At 44.9% G+C, this 26,111-nt stretch overlaps 1 protein-coding gene across 1 annotated transcript in view; it reads left to right on the forward strand.

Moving 5' to 3' along the window:
* Window positions 1–356: 356 nt before the first annotated feature.
* Window positions 357–26,111, forward strand: part of LOC132473020 (protocadherin-15-like) — a 191,929-nt gene continuing 166,174 nt past the window's right edge. The window contains 2 exon segments of the mRNA XM_060072940.1: window positions 357–1,107; window positions 16,972–17,096. Of these exon segments, the coding sequence (XP_059928923.1) occupies window positions 17,000–17,096 (97 nt within the window). The 5' untranslated portion in view covers window positions 357–1,107; window positions 16,972–16,999.

Raw genomic sequence — 26,111 nt, forward strand, 5'->3', positions numbered from 1 at the left:
ATACGAAATGCAATGTTTCCATTACAATGTTTGGATATTGCTTGGTCCAATCTCTGTCAAAAAAGTCCATATTTATTCTCTGTTGGCCGTTGTTGCTGTTCTTCTTGTCACCATGTTCTCATTGTTAATACTTCAGGGACTGTTGTAACTGGCGTAAACATCACTTAGTTAGAGGAAGTTAGAGAACAGAAATTCTGTTTTGGTAGACCGGAATAACGTTGCAATTCGGTTCGAAACTGGAGCATGTGTGAGTGCTTATTGTATTGCTCATGGCCGGTGTGGGGGCCACATCAGATGTGCAAACCTAGCCTGTACGGACCAGATGGCAGATGGGGCCCTCAGTTTTGCTGACTTGGGAAAAAGTGCTCCGCCTCTTGTTCACCCTCTCCCCGGGCATTGGTGTTTACTTGCTCTGCTATAGTTGAATGAATATTTTATATTGGGGGAGGCTGTGAAATTATTTAGCGATCCCCAAATTGGATTTGACGAATGATGCGAATGAAACAGATCCACGCATTTGTCAAGTTGGCTTAATTCGTGACACCAGTGTGAATGCCGTCAAAAATGCAGTTTTGTGTCCAAATGAAAGGAAAGGAAAAACGAATGCACGACCACGCGTCTTAAATACAAAGCGCGCGTTTCTAGCCTACTTGGATGGATCAGACTTGCGGGACGGAGGTCGGTGGGAGACGCTTAGCCGGCTTCACCTTTACTGACCGTTGTAACGAGATTAACCCTCCTCCACGCGTCATGAGCGATACAGTCTCTACCAAAGAAGCACAGAGACTTGGAGACTAGAGAGAGAGAGAGAGCAAGAGAGAGCGAGCGAAAGACGGGTGGAAGGAGACTCGTTGCGTCGCGCAGTGCCTACTCTCGGCGTTCCCGGCTTTGCCATCAGCCCCACCGGAGTAAGGACGGTCGGGGAAGTAGTTCACAGCGAGCACCTCTCGTCTGCTTTTTTTTTTGACGTTGGGATAAAAGACACGACAGGCGGTGGCGCGCCGCTGAGCTCCTGTGCAAGATGCTGTAGCGACGTTGCGCGCCGGGTCTCTGTTGCTTCTCGGCCACTCACGGATGGGATTTATGTACAGTGGAAACCCCGACATGGTAGGATGCTGTGTTATTGTACTGTGTGACTGAAAAATATAAGTGTGTGTGTGTGTGTGTGTGTGTGTGTGTGTGTGTGTGTGTGTGTGTGTGTGTGTGTGTGTGTGTGTGTGTGTGTGTGTGTGTGTGTGTGTGTGTGTGTGTGTGTTGCATATGCGTTGCTTTGCGTTCTCCTTTGTTGCCTATTTTTTTTGCGCGTACTGGAGTGCTCTGCATGCGTAAACGACATGGTGACTGTTAACGCCGTTTTGAGGCGGGCTGTTTGGTGTATTCAGTGCTGTCACTGGTCTGCCGCACCAACTGTACTCACGGCCGCGAAACACTCACTAAATGTTGAAGTAATCCAATGGAGAGGCGCGCCGCTCGCTCCCGGCTGCCCTTAATCTGCACACCGGCGTGGAGTTTAAAACACAGGGCACTCACTGGCGTGCACAATGCATCCGGAGAGATGACACGTCCCATTATCCCGTGCAGATGCATCGTGTTAAGAGGTCGAGTTTCCATGTCTTGACGGCACTTTTTCGTAGGCCGTCTGATCTAAAAAATAAAAAAAATTAAACTATGGCCAGATTGAATCGGCCTACTGAACTCGCTGAGCGAAAGCGCTTTAGACAGCCGGTGTGAAGGATCACATCTAGGCGTCCTCAGCTCGACATTACTGACAGGTGAACTTTCCCGGGGTCAGTGCGCGCATGCATCAGGATTCCCCTGGGAACGCGGAATTACGACCCGCTGACAGGATAGCATTAAGTGGAATTAACGTTTACAATTGAAGTGGCCGGTTTGACCGTTGTGCTGACACCACAACACTGCACATTCAAAACGACAACCGTGTTATTCTTTTTGCGAAGATGAAAATCATTGGCAATCATCATTGTGGCTTCCATCATCAGTCTCGTCAAAACGATGTGGTTAAAAACACATGCAAGGTAAAATGGCGGCCTATATTACAATTATTGAATCTACGTGTTGCATTTGTCTTTGAGGCTTATAAAGTTGGCTGGTACCTTATTTGCTGTATGGAAATCTGTTCAGTTACCAGACCTTGACAACATTGATCCATTCATCAATTCATTCATGCACTCAACATACTTTCCCTCATTAATTTATAGATAGTCAGTCAACAATATTTAATTAATGAAATCATTGACCGATCCAATAATTTACTCATGCATGATCACATATTTGTAGCATCGTAGCATTATATGAAATTGGTGTCAAGGTGTTTTTTTCGTCTCCATCGACAGAAAAAAACATTAGTCTCCTTGCAGTCAGTAGGGTGCACCCACGACATTATGGCATTATCGATATGGAGCTGCTGCTGGGTTAGAAATAGCACGCTGTATGACGTCAGCAGCCATTTTTTCCCGGCTCCATAGGACCACACTGCATGGATGACATTTAAACCAACACTCAAGAGGAAGTCACACTAGTTGTAGCTATCGGGAAGCACCCAATCAGCAAGTGCATTACTCTAGACTTGCAACCACTAATTGCTGCATGTCAAACACTGTAAGCCGACTTCTTGCATTTTTCTAAGTGATTAAATGAGTCACATTATGACCTTACTTTGGCTGACTGTCGATTTGGAGGGGCTGTAGCTTCACACTTCAAGTATCCAAGCTTCCTTGTCCACAGGTTCACATCCAAATATATGTATTTATTACACAACCCCATTTGAATATCCCACCGGGCTCGATTTGAGGGCGGTGGTTAAGTTGTTGCACCCTCAGATGAGTACCGAGTTCAGGTTTGCAGCTAACCTGTAGCTGTTTGGGCAAGATGCCCTCTCCCCTTACTGCTCAACATTTATATGGATCCAAAATCTAACTCACTTTAACTAAAATTGTCCACTGAATAATAATATTCTGTTCCACAAAAAGTGTAGTCAATCATCAATCACCGATGCACATTCTTAAGATATGAGGTTATTTCAGCGGAATGCATTTTGGAGGGAGGCTGTGTGGTATTTTGCGATAAAGCTATCTATCCATAGATTGCACAATTTTTCAGATCGTTATCAGAGTATCTTTAAATTAAATGTCAATCGTTCCTAGATAAAGCATAAAATATCACGAAGCTTCCAGAACCAGTGAGCGCCCGTACAATCCCCTTCAAGACAATTCTTCATCCGTTTTGGGGAGAAGAGAAGCAAGCACATTGTCTCCAAGTCTTTTATTGTCAGAAAGAACTTTTCAGTCAGGTGTAAAAGGTTATACGGTTAGGGTTGTGAGAGGAGTAGCAATAAGCTACCAATTTGAGTCTGAGTCAGGAGTGAATGGTAGCCCGTTGGTTGGGGTGTGTTTGGTACTCCAGGAGAGGAGGGCAGCAGGTAGCTGATAAAAGCTAATTGGAACGACAATACATCCACAGTAACTCGTAGATGAGATGGCTCATTGTAGTTTCACCAAACCCGCACTTCTATGAGAATGAACTCTGGAAACACTACTCTACGTCGGTCTGAGAACAACTAATTTCAGACCGGACGAAAGCCTTGCCTCTAAGAATATACATTCAAGTCATAACTAATCATGCTCTACAATTAGATTTGGTTTGTGCCAACCGTTAGGTGGGAAGATACAATCAGCGGACATCATAACTCTGCATTAGAAAACTATTGTACTTTTTGATTTCATTAGCAGTGTTGGGCAAGTTACTTCAAAAGAATAATGCATTATTTATAAATGTTTACTGTCATTACAAAGTAATTAGTTACATTACAATATTACTGTCTTTGAATTGTAAGGCATTACACTACTTTGACATTACTTTTGCATTACTTTCACCAAAATAACAGGAAATATGGATTTGGTGTTCTCAATAGATAGATTATTGTGTTCAATGCAGCTCATTAGACAGCAGGAGGTGATGTGGCATGGCATAATGATTGGTGGCTCATGTTGCAATTAATTTTATAATAGAAATACTGTAACCTTAGGAATTCATATTGAAATCAATAGGGCTAGAGCCTACTACGGTAGATCACAAGGATGAAATAGAGTGGTTTACACCAAAATTTTGACTATTGGTCCTGTCGGTATTTGGCTCATTTCGAATCGCCCCTGCCTGCTTCACTTGGCTGGCTATGGGTATTCACAAAACTGTCCTTAAAACAACCCTAAATGTGGTTTTCAGAAATGTGCGAGTGGTTAGTGTTGTTCGTTGATGTTCCAAATCAAGTATCGTAGCGAAATACAGTTTCTGTCGTGTTTTATTTGGCATTTTGTAAATCCATTGATTTCGGTTGGAAGACTCATTGCTCCTTGACCGGAAACGGAAAGGCGTTGTAGTCTTTTCGCTCCATTCTAGCCCTACTGTTGATACGGAGAACCGAGCGAAAGACTACAACCAGCCCCCTGGACTCTGCTGCTGCCGTGATCTTCTCCTCTAGCAGTAAGTAGAAGGAACATTTGCGCAGATATTTTTCTCCTCTGCGAATCTCGTGGTGTTGGCCATTTTGTATAAAAACAAAACACAAGTTAAACGCCAAGCCATTTCCTTTGTTGGAGACATAGTTGCTTCGTTTCCTGATGTGGTTTGTTTTGACTATGTCACCGACATGCTGAAGAGAGCAGGTCAACTCTCTGCTGTTAACCTTGGCCATGAGTGAGCATAAGTGTGAAAAGTGAGTAGTATCGCTTTAATGTTCTTCTGAAGTTGCTTGGAAATAGACAACCCTGCAAGCTGCAGTTTCACCATCGTGGGTTATTCTGACGACACCCATAATCGTTTTCTCATCAGACGTTATCGCACTTCGACTCGTTCTGAAAGAGATTCCCCGGGGGTGTTAATATGTGGATAAGACCGCAATTAACAAGGGAATGACTAATAACCTCTGACTAATAGTATCGTCATCTATCACACGTTACAGCCAGGCGTGCTGGTTGTTCCCCACTAAATGCAGAAAACAGCCAGATACTGTAACCTAGATTTATTTGGAGCCATTCCAAGGTGTGGGAAGGCTGGTGTAGTGGTTTGGGTGTCTGCCTCCCAGCTGAAGGAACCTCGGTTTGAACCTGGCTCATCCATAGGCATCCCTGTGAAAGATACCTCCCCCCTACCAGCTCATTAATGACATGCCTCCAAAATATGGACTCATTTGTCTTTCAAAGTGTGTGTTGAATGAACTATTATAAACAGATGAATAGAAAGTGGCATTGCCTGGGAGTTGCTAGTTGTGCGCCTTGCTGCGGGTGTGGAAATGGGATGAATTGAACTCGGTTGCATCAAATATCTGTGTCTAAAACCACGGCAGGGCATGTCACGTTTCACAGAAAAGGTGAGAAGTCGAGGAAGGAATTCCGGCAAAGGGCAATCCGGTGCCGCTGTGCTTAGATTCTGAGAATAGACTATTTTCAGCTGTCCCATATCAGGGAAGTTGTATCCATTATCTGCTTCGGTCATATTATACCTAACATAAATGATTATCTCTGGTGTCAGAACAGCACACATTAAACACTGACACACTAAAGAACGGAGCTGAACATAGAAAAAACTATTTTTCGGCTCCCTTGTTACTGTAATGTTTTTAGCTAATACGGCTATTTATATGCAGATCAGACACCTCCGGGAGACAATTTCAATCTTTTTAGCGTGATAAGGGACTGCTGGGTAGCCATGCTTAAAATGATCCTGGACGAAGAGAGGGGAGAGGAAGCGGACGAGGCCAAAAGGGACGCTTTTTCGATGTGTCCTTCCTTCCTGCATCCTTTCGCTCCATCTATCCCCCTTTTTCATTCCATCCATCTTCCTTTCCTGTTACTTCCCCTACATACCTTTGTCTTTAATTTGTCCCTTTAGCTCACTTTATTTAAATTGATAACATGACGTACAGTACAGTATAATAATCAGGTGCAGCTGATTATTATGCACTGTACACGCGCCGGGGAAAAACAAACCATGTGATCTTATGCATTTGTGTCAATGATGAGAGGTTGCTGCGTGGGGTTCTCTCTCTTGTGTTTGAGTATTCACACAGGTGATCCACAGCAGGGCAGATAGGGCTTCATTCGCTCAGAAACTGCAAAGGCATGAGACATTCAGGGATAGTCGATTCCTTTTTTCATCTGGAAAGCTGTAGCAGAATAAAACCATTCCTATAGGGAGCAATAGGAGAGAAAAACATCAGGGATAGGTCAGCGTGGAGCAGATGGCTGTTGACACCACCATTGATCTGGACAGTGAAGAAACAGGCTCAGCGGGGGATCATGTAATTTAGGACATCTTTTTTCTCAGATGTCTCGATGTGAAAAAAGTTTGGCGACTTGGGGAGTTGGATCATGTCCCTCGTCGTCGGGGTGGAAGAAACCTTCCCTCCGCTGTTTCTAAAATGATCGACAGGTCAATGAGGCAATGCCGCCCAACAGAGTGATGTATTTTCCTTTTGTCTTTCCTGTGTTTGAAACTGCCTTCCCTACTAAATATGTAATGGCATATTTGTTAAATGTCTTCATGGAAATGTTGTCTCTCTTGCAATTGACAGTATGCTCACCTCGCCTAGTTTAATATCCACAGATTTCATTTGGAAAGAGACCAAACTTCCATCAATAATGCATTCCCTTCATATTTTTGAATATAATAACACCTCATCCGATAACTTTAATTCTTTTTTGTGTGTGTGACTGTGTGTGTGTGTGTGTGTGTGTGTGTGTGTGTGTGTGTGTGTGTGTGTGTGTGTGTGTGTGAGAGTGTGTGTGTGTGTGTGTGTGTGTGCGCATACCCTCAACCTGTCAATGAAATCTAATATCTCTGCAAGAACATAACAAAACAAACCTGGGTTTACCTTTGGGATGTTCCCTGCGCAGAGGAACAGTTTACAATATGAGTCCAGCTCCCACAATCATAACGCTGGGCTTCATTGGATTCTAAATAATTGATTGGAACAAGGCCGCTCTGTTAATTTGTATTCCTTTCCTTACCTAGGTCCCATACCCATATATATAGGATGCTTGTGTACTTCTCAAGATGGATCACATGGATGAGTAACAAAGTTTGAAATGACAAATAAATTCATGTTTCACCTTTCTGATGTAGTTGCTGCAGGCCTCTAAGGAAGAAATCAGCTATTTTTCTATTTTTTTTACCTTTTGATGTGGAACAATGGGGAGGCAGAATAGGTTAATGTGGTCTTTACAAAAAAATATTTACAAAATGCCTTTAAGGAGAGCCAAAATTGAGTGTTTTGTTCATTTGATGTGTCAATATGTATTGTCCAACTATGGTCTTTATATGGTCAAGCATTCAAAGATATTGATTCAATAGCCCCAGCTCAGCTCCTGACTCCATATGGCACACAATAGCTGGTTCAGAGGACCTCCAAGTGCCATCTGGCTAGCGTCAACTAGTTATCAGGTGAAATATGAATACAAATGTGTCTTTTACGTCAACAGCAAGCAGCCAAAGAGAGGTTTTTGAGCCCCAGACAGTGTAGCAAAGTCTTTAACCAGTCCATGTCATTGCCACCTCTAATATACGTTCTTCTCTCTTAGGAAATAATGTGAAATGCTCGGTTTTGCCGGAGCAATTGCAGCGTCATTTGGTTCCGCCACTGCCCAGGATTTTGCTATCATTGTAATCATAATCACAAATTACAGAGCAAAAAGTCTTTCACAAGGACACAAAATCATAAAGAATTCTCATAGTTTGGATGGCAATCTCAATCTTTTGGTCCCAATCACATCACGTGAGTCCCCCATAATTTTTTTAGCAGTACAATGGTTTTGAAAACCATAAGGGATACATTTTGAGTCAACGTCAAAAGCCATTAGCCTGTACATAAGGTCAGCCGAAGACATAACCTTTCAAAGTTTATTTTCTATGTATTTCTGAATTCGGCAACTATTTTAGTTATTCTCAAATGTCTTATCCAATATTGTTCACAATTACATTTTCTGATTTTATCAGCAACTATTAGATATTCCCGTCTCAACTGTCATACCCATCCCCGTTCTGACAATATTTAATTTTTTCTTTCTAAAATGTGTAATATCACAAAGGTTACAAAATCGACTTTCTCACCAGACTTTCATACCAGACGTCCTTATCCGACTTCGTCTGACTAAGTGTCGTGAGCCCTTCAGAGAGGGGTAAAGCCAGGAAGCACCCCCCCCCCCCAAGCTGCCGGTATTCAAGTGTGTGTGTGTGTGTGTGTGCGGGCGGTCTAAGTGGCCTCCGTGCTGCCGCATTAAGGCGGGCGGGTGGTCTTGTGACACGGGACACCGCTCTCTTTTAAACGCCAGGCAGCGGGTGGGGGTGGGGGTGTGTGTGTGTGGGGGGGGGGGGGCATGACACCCCGCTTAGAGCCGGCTCAGCAAGGGGGGTTTAAAGATTTAAAATGGTGGTCATGAGATGAGTGTAGCCCAGGGATTAAAATAACCTTCTCCCCTCCACCACCCAAGCCCCAAGAACTGCACCTCTTTCACACTGAATTAGGGGATATTTTGGGCTTCAGCATGCTTCAATATCCTCTATTGCATTAACATGGCCACTACTAATATTGTGTACAGATGTGTTTTTACATACTTTTTAATTAGTTTATCTCTTTCTCATTCTGACGATTGCCCCACTGGGTTTTAGGAAGTACATCTTAGTCCATCTTCTCTCATGCTACCTGATGCTCAAAGTTAACTAACTATTCTTCAGGTTAAGTGAGTGAAATGCGCAGTGAGAATATCTGCTTCAAGTTGACTGCACCTGCCTCTTCATGAGCCAATCTTCATCTATAGCCTCTCCTAGCACATTTCTGACCAATAAGGGAATCTTTTCCATAATTGGTCCAGGGAACCTATCTTTCCTGTTAAGCATTGGTCGGCGAAATGCAACACATCTCAATGGCACAGAAACGTAATGAGGCAGGGGACATATTTGGGCTTGTTCATTATCAAAATCTTGTTCTCTTACACTCTTTCTCTCGAATCTTCCCTACAGCAGCTTTTATGACATGTATCTGAATTCACTTTAATTAAGTTTGCATGAAACCGCCGGCTAAATAACATGATAAACGGGTACATTTTATCATTTCGAGAAGATCGCTGGGCGCAACACTGGCACAGCTACATGTTTAACATGACATACAATTAATCTGAGAAGCTGTGTGGGTTAAACTCATTGCGTCGGCACCTCCTACAAAATACGTTGAAAACACAAGATGTTTGAAATTGCAACATAATGACAGCAATTAGATCCATAAGCACAACAGCATCTGAACTAGGCCAAAACCCCTAATTTACCTAAAACATTTGATCAAAATACTGTAGTTAGCTAAATTAATCAAATATGTTCTTGGCATTCAGGGACATTTTTGTGTTTGAACAAACACTTCTTTCAACAGTATTTTACATATATGTAGATTTGATCCAATAATTATTCCAAAGGTAGAAACAATTTCATTGAAAAAATAAATGAATTAACTTTACCGACTTCCAACAGGCATCCAGAAAATACAGCAGTCAACCATTACGTTGAAATTCTAATCTACAACTTCACTTATCTCTATACTTTTGTGAGTGTTTGGTGTATCATTGACTATCATTTAACCTACTTTTATGACAGTTGTAGTGTGTAGTGTGTGGTAGCAAGTTTCTATTTTGAGTGAAGTTTATTCGCATATAAATAGATAATTTTACAAACAAGAGTCTCTTGTTCTTGGTTTTAATTAAACAGAGACTCAGTGTACGCTGAAGACTTTGAGCCTGGTCTCTTGCCGTATTTGGCAGGCAAGAGTGAATAAATTGGACAAAATATTACATTATTCTGTTACCCTTGTGTCATGTTTTCTTAATGTTTTGCTCCTTGGGCCTAGTAAAAAAATAAATAAAAAATCATAATAATTCACACAATAACATGGGTAGAATCAATTGTGCTCAAGGAGCACCAGTTAATATGAACCGTGAATAGTCACTTGACCAAAAAGTGAGGAATGTATTAATTCCATTGTTCTCCACCTCCTCCTGAAATTAAAACATCACCTACCGCGTAGGCAAGAGTTCTTGTTGAAAGGTCACAGAAAAAATAAATAAGTCATAGAAAAAAGCCCCTAATTTTAATCGTTATTAATTTCTGATTCTGGCTTGTAGTCAAGGAAACTACCCACTCCCCTGCACCCGAGGGGTCAGTGCTGTCCCTTATGTAAATGCCATTGTGACCCAGGCTGGAATGGAATATGTTTTCCTCTTCCCAGTGCTATAATAGTGTCGTCACGTGGTTATCGCTCCAAAATGCTCAGCCCATGCTCTCGATGGTTGTCCCTCTAGTTAAATGCTCTGCTAGCGGGGGTAAGGGGGGATAAGGCTCTGTCACTATGTGAAGGGGCCTTTGTAGCCTTAGCTAAGAGCTATTCATTTGAGTTAATAATGAGTGATTAAACCTTGCAGTAGACGATAAAGAGCCATTCTTTCTCCTTGCCTTCATCGTTATTAGCTTTCTTAAGCCTCCTGATACACATCTCCATTGACCACTCTTGCTATTTGTTCAGCCCTAACTCCCTCCAGTCCAATGTAACCTTTACGCCACACAAAAGAGTGCAGAGGTGAAGTTGACTATACCGGAGATGTTTCTTTGCCGTTTGGTATATGTATGTCTGTTGTTTTTGTTTCAGTCATAGGTGTGTGTGTGTGTGTGTGTGTGTGTGTGTGTGTGTGTGTGTGTGTGGTGCATGTGGGTTTTTCTGTCTTTATGTGTCTGTGTTTGTCTGTGTGGGTTTGTGTGTCTCTATGTGTTTATGTGGTTTGTGCCTGCTTGTGTTTGGCATCTATTTGTGTGAGTGTGTTTGTCTCTAAATGGGTGTTGTTTGTGTTTCTGTGTGTGTGCTGTGTGCCCTGTGTATACCTGCATGTGTTTGTTTTGAATCTGTGTCTGTGTGTGCGTGCGTGCGTGCGTGTTCAGTGGCTTTGTGCGTCATGTAATTCAATGAGGTTTCAGCTTGGTTACATTTACAACGAGGGAGGCGTTACACACACCGCCCTGAGGTCTCAGGGTATCTCCTTACCGCCACACCAGGGTCCTGGGAAACGAGGCCCTGGGCACGATCGACTTTCCCTGTTGTTCACCACGTTGTTCACCTGTCGTCCGTCTTCTGACTCGTGCTGTAAAGTGTCCCCGTTAGCCAGATTATGAATTGGATTGCCATGAAACAAACGTAACGTTTGATTAGTTAACAAAGTGCCATCTATCCATCTAGTCTAGCGTGTGCAGCCTTGAAAACCACTCGCCGTTCAGACAAAGCACAATTGATTGGAAGCTTTGTCCAGAACATAATGAAAATGAAGAAAAACTCAAACGCAATTACGCAGCACGTCAAATCAAATGAACTTATATCAACATGAATAATTGTCTTTCGCCGACAGTAACAGCAAGTGTTTGTATAAGTGCTCGGTGTTTCGAAAAACTATTAAGAAAACTAATTAAGCCTCACTCGAAGTCCCTGTTGATCAAAGATAGTTTTACCAACAGACAAATCATCCCCTTTCCTAGCTGCTGTAAAACTAATTGCATGACCGCTCAATGAAGCACACCGAGTGCTGTGTAGGTAACCAAGCGTATGTTTTCCAGACGTCCATGTCTCTCCCATACTGTCAGAGCTGGTAATGATATTTTGATTGCCTGCCTGAGCTAACTTCAGCCATCAGATCTGCGGTCACGCATAAGAAAGGTCTTTGAAGATAAACTGCCCTGTAAAGATTAGATTCCTGTGTTCTATTGACAGCCCGACTGGCAGTTTGTGTGTGTGTGTGTGTGTGTGTGTGTGTGTGTGTGTGTGTGTGTGTGTGTGTGTGTGTGTGTGTGTGTGTGTGTGTGTGTGTGTGTGTGTGTGTGTGTGTGTGTGTGTGTGTGTGTGTCATATTGTGGTTACCAGCAAAACTAAAAAAAACGTTTGAGTTACTAATCTTAAAATGTGTGTCGCCAAAGTAATGATTTTCCGACACACCTCCGTGTCCCAATATAACTGCCGTACATTATTATTTTAAACAGGGATTGTTGTGGTTGTTGCTTCTCTTGCTGTGGTGGTCGGTAGAAGGCGATTGCTTCCACTAGCTAACAATGCGTCGTCATCCTCTTCCAAAAAGGCAGGGCTGGGGGCGTCTGAACGCCTCATCTGCGGGATGTGACGCGCCCGATGGTGGTGCTGGGTGTTTTTCCATCTGATCAGTCATATCAGCGGTGTCAGGCACCGCACTCTCAAACCCTCATCATTCACCTGAGGGGCGTGGATTGCCTGCGGCCACAAAAAAAATGCAATTTACAGCTGTTTTTCGTCAAATCGATGACTGTGCAGTTTTTCCCTCCCTCGTCTGCCTGTGCTGCACGCCTCCATGCTGCTCGGCTAATGGGAGAGTCAGGGCCGCTGAGGAACGCCTCGCCCCGCCATCTGTATAGGAAGCGGCGCTCTGATTAACAAGGCGTAGCCCATCGCAGACGTGGCTTATCCCGGCGAGCGTGGCAAAGGTGTCGAAAAAAGGTGGATCGGATACACGCTTAATGACAGCCGAGTGAAGCAGGATCTGAAAGCAGCCGCCTGTATGATTAGGTGTGTGTCTGTGTATTTGGGTTTGAATCAATGCTGGTTGATGGAGACGTAGTCTTAGTTGTGGAAGCGATTAAAATAATTATATTAACCTCTCGCAATTCAGAAAATACTGGCGTTCTCAATAGAGCAATGATTTGCAGTGCCTTTTTATATTTATGCTATGTATATTATTGCAGATTTTTTGGGGTGCATTTTTCTTACTTGTAGGCCAACTTCTGCTGTGGCGCCCAACATTCCCCATCTGAGATTAATAAAGAACATCTTATCTATCTGGAGGAGGAAAAAGGGAATTTTGAATGTGGTGTCACTGATTCATCTGAACTGCTCGCTATACTGTTAGTTATGTTTGAATGAAGCCCCTGAAGGGGAAATATTTCCCAAGTGTGACAGAGACGTTGTGACAATTGCTGTCGTCTGTAAATCGGATTATGTCAGAGAAGTGAAGCCTGGGCTACTCCATTGTGCTCCGCCACAATGGCTAAGCGTGTGTGCGTTTAATAGCCGCTGATATCAGGCCGTCTGACTGTATCTTATTTCAGGGCGGCCAGCTCCTTAGGCAAGCATATTGCCCACGGTTGATGACACAATGCTCTGGGAAGGGAGAGAAGTATCAGGCCTCGTGATGTGTTTTGGTTTTCACTCCAAAATTTGAAGTGCTGAATTTAAATTCCATATTTTTTTTCTCTCCTTGTTGACGGCTTCCCCTCGAAACCATCAAAGACTTAGGAACGAGGGGAGAGGGAGGACTTCCAAGTCAATGTTTTCATAAAACGCAGTCGGCGTTGAATTGCTATAGCGCCATCTGTCTATGTGGGAACCCCCGCTGTACACCAGCGCCAGATAGGCCAACCCAGAAGCCAACTCTGAGCTGCACTAATACCGCTTGTAAAGACTTGTTCTACTTTCCTTATGTCTTTTGAACACATTCAGAGAGAGAGAGAGAGAGAGAGAGAGAGAGAGAGAGAGAGAGAGAGAGAGAGAGAGAGAGAGAGAGAGAGAGAGAGAGAGAGAGAGAGAGAGAGAGAGAGAGAGAGAGAGAGAGAGAGAGAGAGAGAGAGAGAGAGAGAGGAAGGCTGATGGGGAGACAATTGATTGGAGGAACACAGAGCGAGGGAGAGAAAAAGAGAGACTCAGACGGAAAGAGAGACTGTGTTATTTTCGCAGAGCAAACCCCCTGCACTGAGGATAACGCCCTGCATTTTCCTCCTCCATGTAATCCATAACTGTGATTGCTTCAGCCTCACTCTTGTCTCCCACCTCCTCACCCACCTCCTCCACCCTTACCCCTAAGATCTGTCACTCTCTCTCTGGTCCTCCGCCAACAGTTTGATTTGCTGCTGTCTTTTCGTTTTTTCTCTTTTTAACTGTCCCAATATTTCGTCCGCTTGGTTCAAGGGGATGTCTGAGTAAAGATATAAACAGTGGGAGATGGCTCTATTCTGTAGCGACCCAGCTTCTGTGTCTCTCCAAAGAGGTGGATATGGGGAGCCTGTACATGCGTCTCATTTCACCACTAACTGCTGCTTGGCCAGGTCAGACTGGGACCCCACTGTCTCTCCCCTGAACTCAGATTTTAAACCTGCTTTGGTAAAGGTCTCTGTTGCAGTTGCTGGTAGCAGAGAGAATTTAAACTTCAACATGAAATGGTTTAGGGCAAAACAAACCACAAATGAACCTAAGCGAACCCCCCTTTTTGGGCTTTCGCTTTTAGTATGTTTTCCCCAAATAATACCAAACCAATATTAACCAGTAATGTATGGCGACACATTAGTGCCATAATTCACTAATGTGATAAAAGATGCATTCGGGCGTATTATATTATTCCACACGCGTAGATATTAACTGCGAGCGCGCAAATGATCTCTGCGCGCGCAAAACAGCCTATCGCGCGCGCAAATTACCTCAGCGCGCGCAAAACAGCCTCTCGCGCGCGCAAATTACCTCAGCGCGCGCAAAACCTCTTGCGAAAGATGTTTTTACGCTCTCGCTCGAATTTAATTTTGCCACTATGGGGGAGGGAACCAAGGCAGGGCGGGCTTTCCTATGATTGGCCGTTTCTGAAGCGCGATATTTGATTGACAGCCCTCCTCAGCCCTCCTCTCATTCAATTCTGAACTGTACAGTAAATGGCTGAAACGATAGTTACTTATTGTAACTCTAGATTCTATGAGTATAGGCGCAGCCTTTTAAGGCTATCGCTATTGGGTTATCCCTAGGCGTGAGCCGTAGCACTGAAAAATGTGTAATCCCCGACCACCAACAGTGTGGGCCTCAATTACGCCCGCGTGCGGCGTGCCTCAACGACGTCCGCATTTCGCAGATATAGTCGGGCGCCGGCGGACATTCTGCTCCCAATAAACAGCTTTTCTTCAGCTATTTAAAGGACAATGAGGCCGACACTTAAAAGGCTGCGCCTATGCTCATAGAATCTGGAGTTACAATACGTAACTATCGTTTCAGCCATTTACTGTACAATTCAGAATTGAATGAGAGGAGGGCTGTCAATCAAATATCGCGCTTCAGAAACGGCCAATCATAGGAAAGCCCGCCCTGCCTTGGTTCCCTCCCCCATAGTGCCAAAATTAAATTCGAGCGAGAGCGTAAAAACATCTTTCGCGAGAGGTTTTGCGCGCGCTGAGGTAATTTGCGCGCGCAAGAGGCTGTTTTGCGCGCACAGAGATCATTTGCGCGCTCGCAGTTAATATCTACGCGTGTGGAATAATATAATACGCCCGAATGCATCTTTTATCACATTAGTGAATTATGGCACTAATGTGTCGCCATAGTAATGAATCTCTATGAACAATCTCTAACAGAAAAACAAACCAGAATTTTTTTTGGTATCCCGTTGAGCCACAGGCAGCCATAAGACGTTCAGCCGGTATCATTTGATGCCCTTTATTTATTTATTTCTCCAGTCACTTTCTTTGTTGAACAACTGATCAACCCACTGGCTTACATCAGGCTTCCTGTCCAATTGCATTTAGACGGAAAATCACTGCCAGACGCTGCAAAACCAGCATGCCTATTCCCCGGTGTCAGCGAGGTTGTAGGAAACGGCGGCGCACAGAAAATGACTCCTCTCTTCGGGGGCTTGGAAATCTTTTTTTTTCTTATATTTCTCCTTCTTCTATTTTCTTCCTCCGTCTCTACCAAATGTGAAACACATCAAAGAGTCCCCCCCCCCCCTCCCCCCCACTTCAGTCCTCTCACGATAGATAGGTGTAAAAACGTGGCAAATTATATATGCTTCAACGTTGGGGGTGGGGGGGAAGCGAGACGTGTGAGTCGGAGAATAGATGAAGAAGCTGCGTGAAATCTCCCTGTGGTGCGCCGTTAGAAGCTGAGAAGACAGCTGTGGACCTCTTGCTCTTGGTGTGTCCGGGTTCCACCCTCTTAAGTGCTACAGTGGTACCGGTTGCTAGGTGCTGCTCTATTTTTGCTCTGTGTGCGGGGAGGATATTACAGTACAATATGTTGGCCACTTAGGATATTGTCTTCCTCAGCGAGGGAGAGGGACTGTGTGTGTGAGAGAGAGGGAAAAACGATTTGTATTCATATGTCGGACACTGTGTCCTGTGTTTCGCGTCAAAGGAGAGAGAGCTGGGGGAAGACGAAGAAAACAGCTTATGGAGACAAGTTTAAGTCCTCTCCAAATCATAGCTTTCGCGAGTGCTGATTATTGCAGGAGTTCCCCATATGCTGATTCTGTCCTGCGCGCCGCATACGATGGTGTTGACGCGGGTGGCTGGGTCCTCCACGTTCCCTTAACATATGCTCGGGGCTGATGATCTCCCAGCTTATCACCTTGCGAAGCCACTCTGCAATGGGGAGCCGTGACGCTGAATCACTCAGGCAGAGGCAGAGGAGACGGAAGGCGCTTCCCTTTCCTTAGGCTTACTTTAAATTGCCTCACACCGTCTCAGGAACTATACGGAGAAAAATAGAGCCACACCACACCGTCGGGATCCTATAACACACCACTTTGTGGTCGCTTGTCACTTTTGCAGGGTAGAATGTCTTTGTTTTTTAAACGGCTGTTTTGAATCCAGAGACTACCACTGTGGCGCGATATATGCCCGTATACCTGCCATCGAGCAAGAAAAGTACAAATGTATAATACAACACCCGCCATATTGATGCCTGAGCGCTTGCAGAAGTTGTGGGGGGCAACCCATCGCATAACAGCTGTTTACTCCGGTGCGGGACAACGTTTGGCTGCGCCCAATGTGTGTCTCCAGACTGGCGCTGTGAAGTAGGAGCAGCCATGGCCCTCCGCAGCACTAGACGAAGAATACTCTTTCATTTATTTACCCTTCTCCTTTCCTCTCTTCTTCCAGGTGGGCAGGCAGTAAGGCTTGACAGAAGATGAGGCGGGGCTTGTGTCTCTTCTTCAGGTGGTGGCTGGGGACGGCCATGACAGTCTTCTCTCTGCTAGCCTACAGCCGGGGCCAGAGTCCAGACGGTAAGGTGGAATGAGGCTTCTGAACAACCAGGCGGGGTTGGAGGACGGGGGATCGGGGGGGGGGGGGGGGGGGGGGGGGTCATAGCCTCCTATAAACGGCCCTGCTGGGTCAGAAGTGCAATTCTCTTGTCAAAGGATTAAGATTACAAGGTCGGGAGGCTAGCAGACTGCATGCCAAATTGATGTATGAAATGCCCACTGTGTGTTTAACCCTTATCTTATTGCCTGACATAATGCCTTTTTTTGCAGCAATTCATAATGTTCAAATGCTCCGTTGGGCCTCGCGTCTCAGCAAGATGTTCTTGTGCTTGAGCCCGACTGGGGCATTTCTGGGGGAGTTTGCATTGCTCTCCATCTGTTCATGTCGGCTCCCTTCTGCCTACAAAGACACAAGTCTTGCTGAGAAAAAGCTGCTAGAGGAAATTATCCATTGATGCTTAACAACCCCAGTCCTTCATGGGTAAAAAAATAAGTTGAATTAGAAATGGAATAATATCTCTTTATGTTCAGTTAAGGTTGAGACAATGATCTGGGTCACAGCATATGAAGGATGTGTAATATTTCAAATGCAAGCAGTTGCAAGATTGTGGATGGTAAACGGTTGTAAGCTTTTCCTCTTAACCGATCAGCTTTATATGGACGGTGGATCAGTGTTAAATCGTACTGCTTATACAGTATGCTTTGCTTCCCATCCACTTTATGCATTAGATCATACTCAAATTGAATCCCTGGAAGATATATAGATAGTGTACATCGTGGTTTTCTCTCAAACAGTTCAGTGGTCCGGCTAAGTTGATTCCTTTTGCAGTTGTGAGTTTGAGCTTCCATTTTAAAAACAGATGTTATTGACAGTTTCACTGATAAATTCCTCATTCAATACCAAAAGCTATTCAGCAGGTCCCACTTCAACAAGTGGGACCTGTTGTTGAACCGTGTGTTTGTCGTGTCACAATATTTTCAAGTTGACCAAAATAATTAAAAGGAACCTCTTCTTCACAACACTGTTCTTCTGAATATGGTTGGCATTTTATGAGTGAAATAACTTTCAGTAGCAGCTATGTGCTTTATTCACACTTTTCTATGCTTGAATGGAAAAATAGACCACTCTAGGCTATTTATGTGGTTAGCTGTACAATTCTCTACAAACGTTTTGCACAAGAGAAGAGAGGTTTGCGGCATCCCAGCCAACCGCCGATTTTGTAGGCGATAACTGTGCTTGCTTGGTCAATTGTAGAATATTGCAGTGGCCATGAATGCACTACAAATGGAAACTCTGACTCCTGGTTATCCACGTCATCAGTCTAGTGCTCACATAACGCTCAATTGGTTTGACAAGTGGTAGTAAAAAGGGTCTGCAATTAGGGTCAATGCATATTTCAAATTCTAAAAAAGCAGAGGGGTATAAAACGCAAATATCATACAAATATAAGCGTAAGAATATTTGAGCTTTAAAATGTTTATTTTGCTGTTACTATTAAATCGTTCATTATGAATAGGTGTATATGTATATATACCCGTTTATATGTGTGTGTATTTATCTTTATATATATGTTAAGATATATATATTTATTTGTGTGGGTATAAATATATATATAACGCATGCAGTTGTAATCTGCACTGTGCTGTGTATACAGTATGCACGGTGGAAGAGGCTTAACAATACAAACGATGACTGTCATCCAGTCCTCTTTCACTATTATCCCTCCAATATAGGTCAGCAGTTCTGTTTGGCTCAAGAAACCTCCATGTGGAACATCACTATAACGTCTTATTGAATGGCTTTCTGCTTACTATGACCAGACAGTGTTTCATCACTGTAATGCCAATAATTACATTTAAATGTAACTATTATAAACGTCTCTTTCATCCCTAGGATGTACTTATTTCTGCTAGCTTCTCCTAGCGACGGTGATCTTTCTAATGCAGGGTTTGAGTATAAGGGTATGCATTTTTTGGAGTACCCCTTCATCAGTATTCCAATTTTCCAGGAAAGAAACAATGGGAAGATATCTCCAGAATTTTGTTACATGAAATATATTCATAACTCAATTGTCAGCTGTATGTGTCTACTATTGCGCTGATGGAATTCATGATTTTCTTTTTTATGCAAATCTCGATATAAGTTTTTTTCTTCTTAACGCTGTTTGTGTTTAATATTAAAAGTATCAGTGCCTCTCAACTCAACATGCTGGCAACATGATTGGATAACCTTGCATGGCTTGCTGGTTGATTTGGATTCCCTGCAGGAACCGCTGTTTCAGAGGCATAATGAAAAACACAGTCGTCTGAAGAATCAGTTTCCTGAATAGTTGTATATCTGACATTGGTGGGTCATTGAAGGCTTGGCGTGGGTTTGACTCTGAATGCACGTGCAATCACAGTGGCTTTTCACACAGTACTTCCTTTTTTCTGCTGTTTTATATTCGCCTCCCCGAAACATTGGTTTACTTTTTTGCCCGTCTGCAAAAAAATACTCAACGAGAGTGAGAGTTAAGTCTTGTGGTGTGGTTACGGCTCAGAGTGATATGTCGTGTATGTGACCAGGGGGACGGACGAGCGTTGGGGCTTTGGTAAAGTGATCGTGCGTCAAGGCTTAACAATCTGGAGGTCCTTCATCCCTGCCTGGGTTTTAAATCGGAGGAGCTTTTTAATCCCACTGATTATGGAAATGACCGGGTGTCTGTGGGTCCTACTGGTTCCAGACTGACACTGTTAATTACACAGAGGGAGGAGAGGGTGAGAGAGGGAGGGGGGAGGAGAGAGAGAGAGAGAGAGAGAGAGAGAGAGAGAGAGAGAGAGAGAGAGAGAGAGAGAGAGAGAGAGAGAGAGAGAGAGAGAGAGAGAGAGAGAGAGAGAGAGAGAGAGAGAGGTACAGAGATAGACTGGAGAGAGGGAGAGAGACGGGAGAGAGAGAGACGGGAGAGGGAGAGGGTATTGGAAGAATATATGAAGTATTGCTGGTTACACCGCTGGCCGATGGCTTCAGATGTATTGCTGGCGACATGGCCCATCAAAGTGTAATAGTTTGGGGAGCTGAGAGACATGGTAGGGAGGACGGATGATGAGAGAAGGTGAGAGGGGAGGTCGGAGGCAGGGCGGAGATGGAGAAGGTGCTGGTTGTTGATGTTGTCATTTTTATTCGCCGCTGTGTGCATTCCAGGGATGATCTTGGTTTGCGAAGAAGATATTTTTTTATAGCCGCCCCCTCCCCTTCCCCAGCGCACCCCCCGAGCCACCGACACATTTTCTGTCTCCTCCCCCATAAATCTCCCGGGGACGACAACCACAAGTGCCCTTGGCTCGGGCCGACATCTTTAAAGAAATACGAAAAAATAAATGATGAGTTAAAACTTTATGTGTTGCTGGTGACAGTGTCGTTACAGTCTCTCAGGAAACAATCTAGTTTTGCACAACCCTATTCCTTAACGTTAACATTAATATAATAGAGCTATAAAAGGGGAATATCGCCGTGATATAAGTGATTTGACTTTACTAGTATTCCACTCTTGAAGTCTCATTTCATCCTTTTGTGTTTGTCGCTTTTTCAACCCCTCTGCGTAGTCCCCTGCCTTCCGCATTTCTCCCTTGCATATCCTCCCCCCCACCTCTCTCTCTCCTCCCTCACCCCCACCCTTCCTACCTCTCCCTCCATCCACCCTACCATGTCCTCCTCTCCACCTCACTCCTCCCTCACCTCCCCACTCCTCGCTCCCTCCCCTCCTCCTCCTCCCCCTCCCCTCCTCCTCCTCCCCCTCCCTTCCTCCCCCCTCCTCCCCCCTCCCATGCCCTCCCCTCCTCCTCTGGATTATCTGACTCTTGACGAGGGCTCCTCCTTCACCCCACAACAGTCGTGTGTGTGTGTGTGTGTGTGCGTTACTGCGGTGCAAGGCAAAGTGGCAAACTTAACGCATGTCTTTCAATTCTGGGATCGCAGAGAGCTTAGCCAAAGGGTAGCGAAAGGTCAGGCCTGAAGCCAAATCAACGCTAGTCACAAACCATCCAGATATGCACGCACGCACGCACGGACGCGCGCACACACACACACACACACACACACACACACACACACACACACACACACACACACACACACACACACACACACACACACACACACACACACACACACACACACACACACACACACACACATAGACATAGACATAGACATAGACAGGCACATTCACGTGTGCACAGCCACTGGATGCTATTATCTGAACACTATTGTCTTACATAATAGTGTTGTTGTGGGGCTGAATGGGCAGAAGTGCATGAGATGTCCTTTGCTCCGCACAACAAGTTAAATTACAAAAATGTTTGTCGCGCAGGTGGAGGTATTTACCTCTTAGGTGACTCATTTCGAACTGTAGTGGAGTGGGAAAAGACCTGAAGTTGTACACAAGTGGCGCCATGGCCCATTTTAGATTGCACTTGACTCCAATGCAGTTCTCAAGAGACCTATACAGCATGCAATCAAGCAAAATCACAACGATTACAACCAAACATTATGCTCTGCTAGCTTACGATATTTTGCACCATTTACGCTATAGAATAACATATACGATTGGTAAATCCATTCAAGCGCTATACGTCATGCTGCACGGGCAAGTCTCTCTGTGTTCCTCATCAACAAGCGTCTACCCGTGTTGACCTGGTCGCCATCTCGGTGGTCACCTGCCATGGGATGCCTCTGTCTCACCTCAGACGGCTGTCCATTCATTCTCTCTTTCTCTTTCCCTGACTCTCTCTCCCCTCGTCTTGTTCATTCACCCTCCCCTGTTTCTCGTTAACTCTCCCTCTCCATTATCCTGCCCTCCATGTGTTTCTCTCTCTCCTCATTTTGTTCTCTCTCTTTCCCCTGTTTCTTTCGATCTCCCCTCATCTCGTTATCTCACGCTCTTCCCTCATCTTGTTCTCTCTCTCCCTCATATTTTCCGTCCCCGGGAGTCTCTCTGCCTGGTCTTTCTCCCCTGTTGTCTTCTCCTTGGTCTCTCCCTTCTCCCTTGTATCTCGCTCTCCCCTGTCGCCTTCTCCCTGGTCTCTCCCTCTCCCCTGTCGCCTTCTCACTGTTATCTCCCTCTCCCCTGTCGCCTTTTTCCTGGTCTCTCCCCTGTCGCCTTCTCACTGGTCTCTCCCTCTCCCCTGTCGCCTTCTCACTGATATCTCCCTCTCCCCTGTCGCCTTCTTCCTGGTCTCTCCCCTGTCGCCTTCTCCCTGGTCTCTCCCTCTCCCCTGTCGCCTTCTCACTGATATCTCCCTCTCCCCTGTCGCCATCTTCCTGATCTCTCCCCTGTCGCTTCCTCTTTGGTCTCTCCCATCTCCCTGGTCTCTCCCTCCCCCCTTGCGTCACATCTGCGGCCCACCTCCTGGGTCCCAGCCTGCCGATTGTTTGTCTATTTCTGGGATTGTGTGATTAGAATCCAGATGTGTGTGTGACTGTGTCTGGCATCAGTGGCAGCCTGTGGTTCTGGGAGAGGGGAGGGAGGCCACGTGGAGGAGAGGGGAGGTGTGGGGGGCTGCTGGGAGGGGGAGGGTTGGTCTAATCCATCTGCCTGCGCCAGCTATAATCAGGTGCTGAGGGAGGAGAAGAGGAATAGAATGGGGAAGGAGGAGAGGAATGAGAGAGGAGATGGAGGCAGAGAGGGAGGAGAGAGGAGACAGAGGGGAGGGGAGGGGAGGGGAGGAGAGGAGAGGAGAGGAGAGGAGAGGAGAGGAGGTTACCGGTCCGGTAGTGAGGAGAGGAAGAGAGAGTAGAGGGAGTTTTTGTTGAAGACTGAGAAGAGGAGGATAGAAAGAGGAGACTTCTGCATTATAGGGAAGATTGGAAGAGAGGAGGAGAGAGGAGGACGAGTTATTTTCAATCGCGCAGAGTGGAAGAGAGAGAGGGGATATTTTACCAGTAGGGAGGAGAAATGGAGAACCGGAGAAGGGGATGTCAGCGCCTGGCTCTTGCCCCGGGGGTGTGTGCTCCATGGGGCTGAGCTCGGTAAGCGTGTTAATGCCGGGGACCCTGGAGCCCTGGGAACACGCCCTCCAGGCTGGTGATTACAGCCCTGGCCCTCTCGTGTGCTTAGCGTGCAGCTGTCGGAGGAGGACGTTTTGGGGCGAGGAGTGGTGGTTTGGTGGACGGGGGGAAGAGGGTAAACAAACACAACCTAGGAAACCACATCAAGGAACTAATGCCCTCTCTTTAAGGATTGTGGGTGATATGTTGTTGGTGCTTCCACTTAATGGCCAGTTGAGTCCCGCCATATCGCTGCCATTTTACTGTACAGCGTATCCCCCCCCCCAACCCAGCCTAGCCCACCAACCCTGCACCACACCACAGACACACACCCACACACAGAGACACACACACACACACACACACACACACACACACACACACACACACACACACACACACACACACACACACACACACACACACACACACACCTAAAACACACACAACACATACACGCACACCCACATTCACATGTGCCTTCTCTATGGTCCCTCATCCCGCCTTTCAGAACGTGGCCATTCGCCTTACATAGAGAAGAATCACACAAAAAATGTATTGAAAGCCAGAAAAACAGTCAATGAAAGACAATCATTTCAAAGAGAATCGTCGGATGTACTTGTAAAAATAAGAATCTCAAACGCCTTTGCTCCAACAGCTCTCGTTCCTGATAATAAGTGAGTTGGCTCAGAGGGTCGGATGGAGACCGAGACAATTTTGTTGTTTATTGATTTGGTTTATTCCCGTGGACACACTGCCACAGATGATCAATCAGTTTGTGCAGGATCTTGTCATCTCGTGTTCTGCTTGTGTGTCTCAATGACCAATTATTGATAATAATTGCCTTAACGGACCTGATATTGGTTTGTTGCCCCTTAAGGTCTATTGTCTTTTCCTGATGCAATTATATTTCAATAATTACTGCGGCATTTGACAGACAGTGTTCTTCAAGAAAAGCTACGATTTTCTTCCTGGCTTTTGTTTCCCTCCTGGTGCAGCTTTACACAGTCAATGCTCTGAGTGAACTATGCTCACTTTCATTGCATTTGTTTTGTGTTTTTCCGCAGAGAAAAATGATAAGGCAAAAGATAATGAATTACTGTTCTCGGGATGCTTCAGAAGGCTTTATAAGCGTGTCATTTGAATAACACAGAATGACACTAATGCAACTGGAACAGTTCCCCTTCTGCTTCTCACGGTCGCAGTTCAGCCATTTCCCAGAATCCTCCTTACCTCCCCGGAGAGTCTTTGGAAACCAAAAAATGACTTTCCTTCTCCCCTATGCTGGCACCCAAGTGGTTGGCTGTGGGTTAAACTTGCGACCTCGCCAGTATTTTAAGTGGATCCGGGTTAGCGACACACAATTAGACCAACCAAACACCGGGTTCCACCGAGAGACGGTTCTGTCTGGCTGCGGGCCCCCGGCCAATCTGAAAACATCTCAGCTGCACCGCCGGGACTGCTGGGAGTTCAGAGCGGGGGGGGGAATCGCCCCAGCCACATTTTCTGTTCCTGTGACTGTTGGGTCGTGGTCCAACCTTTCTTTCACACTGCCACCCTTTGGCAGCAGTCTTTGGCTATAACACCCGCCATATTGGTGAAGGATTGGATTCCGCTTGACAGTTTGTGGGCATTTATGACGACAGATATCATTTTCTTTTATGTAGCTTTTCCTTTTGGTCATTTAATATCCATTTGATGGATTTGGGGAAGGTGGCGGAATAGCTTGCGCAGACAGTGCATGCGTGGGGAAGGGGTAAAAGCCACTAGGGTGAACTGAACGGAAGCTGTTATTGGTTAGATTGATATGTTCTGTGAATGACTCTTGAATGGCATGTCACCATGACGATCTGGACGGGGTCTTCGCTGCACACAGCTTAGTAGTGGAGGAGTTGATGCACTTACCTGATGAGGTTGATTTTCAAATGAATCATGCAACTAAATCATTGAAGAATAAAGAATGAAATAACATGGAAATACGTTTTTAGCAATCAAAATCTTATCTGAAAATATCCCGCTGTATCAAAGGTTATACCATGGAAAGAAATGTAATATCACCAATATCTTGATTGATTTTATGCGAAGAGAGAAGCTAAATGTGTGAACATGTGTGAGAGGGAGAGTGTAGGAGTACCCAAACTAAAATGAAATTGCTCCATTCGAAACGTGAGCTTGTATTTTCTTCGTGTTTCCTCACCCAACATTGGGCTTTTTTATATTTCTCTAGGCCACCAACACACTGATGTTGAATGTCAAGTGTAATTCAAGCATCCTCTCTGTGCTTGTCAATGTTTTCTTTTGCTCAAACTCTGTGTTGCCAGCTTGAGGTGATTCTATTCCAAGAGATGTATTTTTTGTTTTCAAAGTGCTAATCTCACGAGGAAAACCCCTGCACCCGAGATTCGGACCGAATCTGCAATTCAGATTTTCTTTTTCTTGCTGGCAATGAACAATAGCATATGCCAACACATAAGGCAATGGTTAAAATATATCATTACATTATTTCAACAATAATACACAAAATGTGACAATATATTACACATAGCCTGTACATACAAAACCAGCGGTTGCCGTGAGAACGCACAAACACATTGTGTTGAAGTAAATCGCCGCAAGCACAAACGATTGCAAGAAAAACAGTAGCACTCGCTTTTTTACGATTGGTCATTTGTTTTATGAAGGGATGTGGTCGCTCATGCTTGAGAGCACAGCGGTGGGCTGTGATATATTGATGCAGCGACAGAGTAGGATTTGTCCTATTTGTGAAACATTTAAGCAAAAGAAATGTACTGAATGTTATGTCTTCACCGAGCCTAGCTCTGATGATACTGAACGTTGAAGCTAGTTCTGTACGTACTGTCATCTTCCCACTAACTTTGATTTGAATAAAAGAAAAAGGCACGTCAAACACGCAGTTATGTTCACATTCGTCCATCTTTTTTTTTTCAGAAAGCCATAAGATAATTTTCTCCTCATTAGCTCTCCATTGCTCCAAGCCAAAATAAGTTTCA

This window comes from Gadus macrocephalus, chromosome 15 (genome assembly GCF_031168955.1).
Source record: "Gadus macrocephalus chromosome 15, ASM3116895v1".
Taxonomy (NCBI): Eukaryota; Metazoa; Chordata; class Actinopteri; order Gadiformes; family Gadidae; genus Gadus; species Gadus macrocephalus.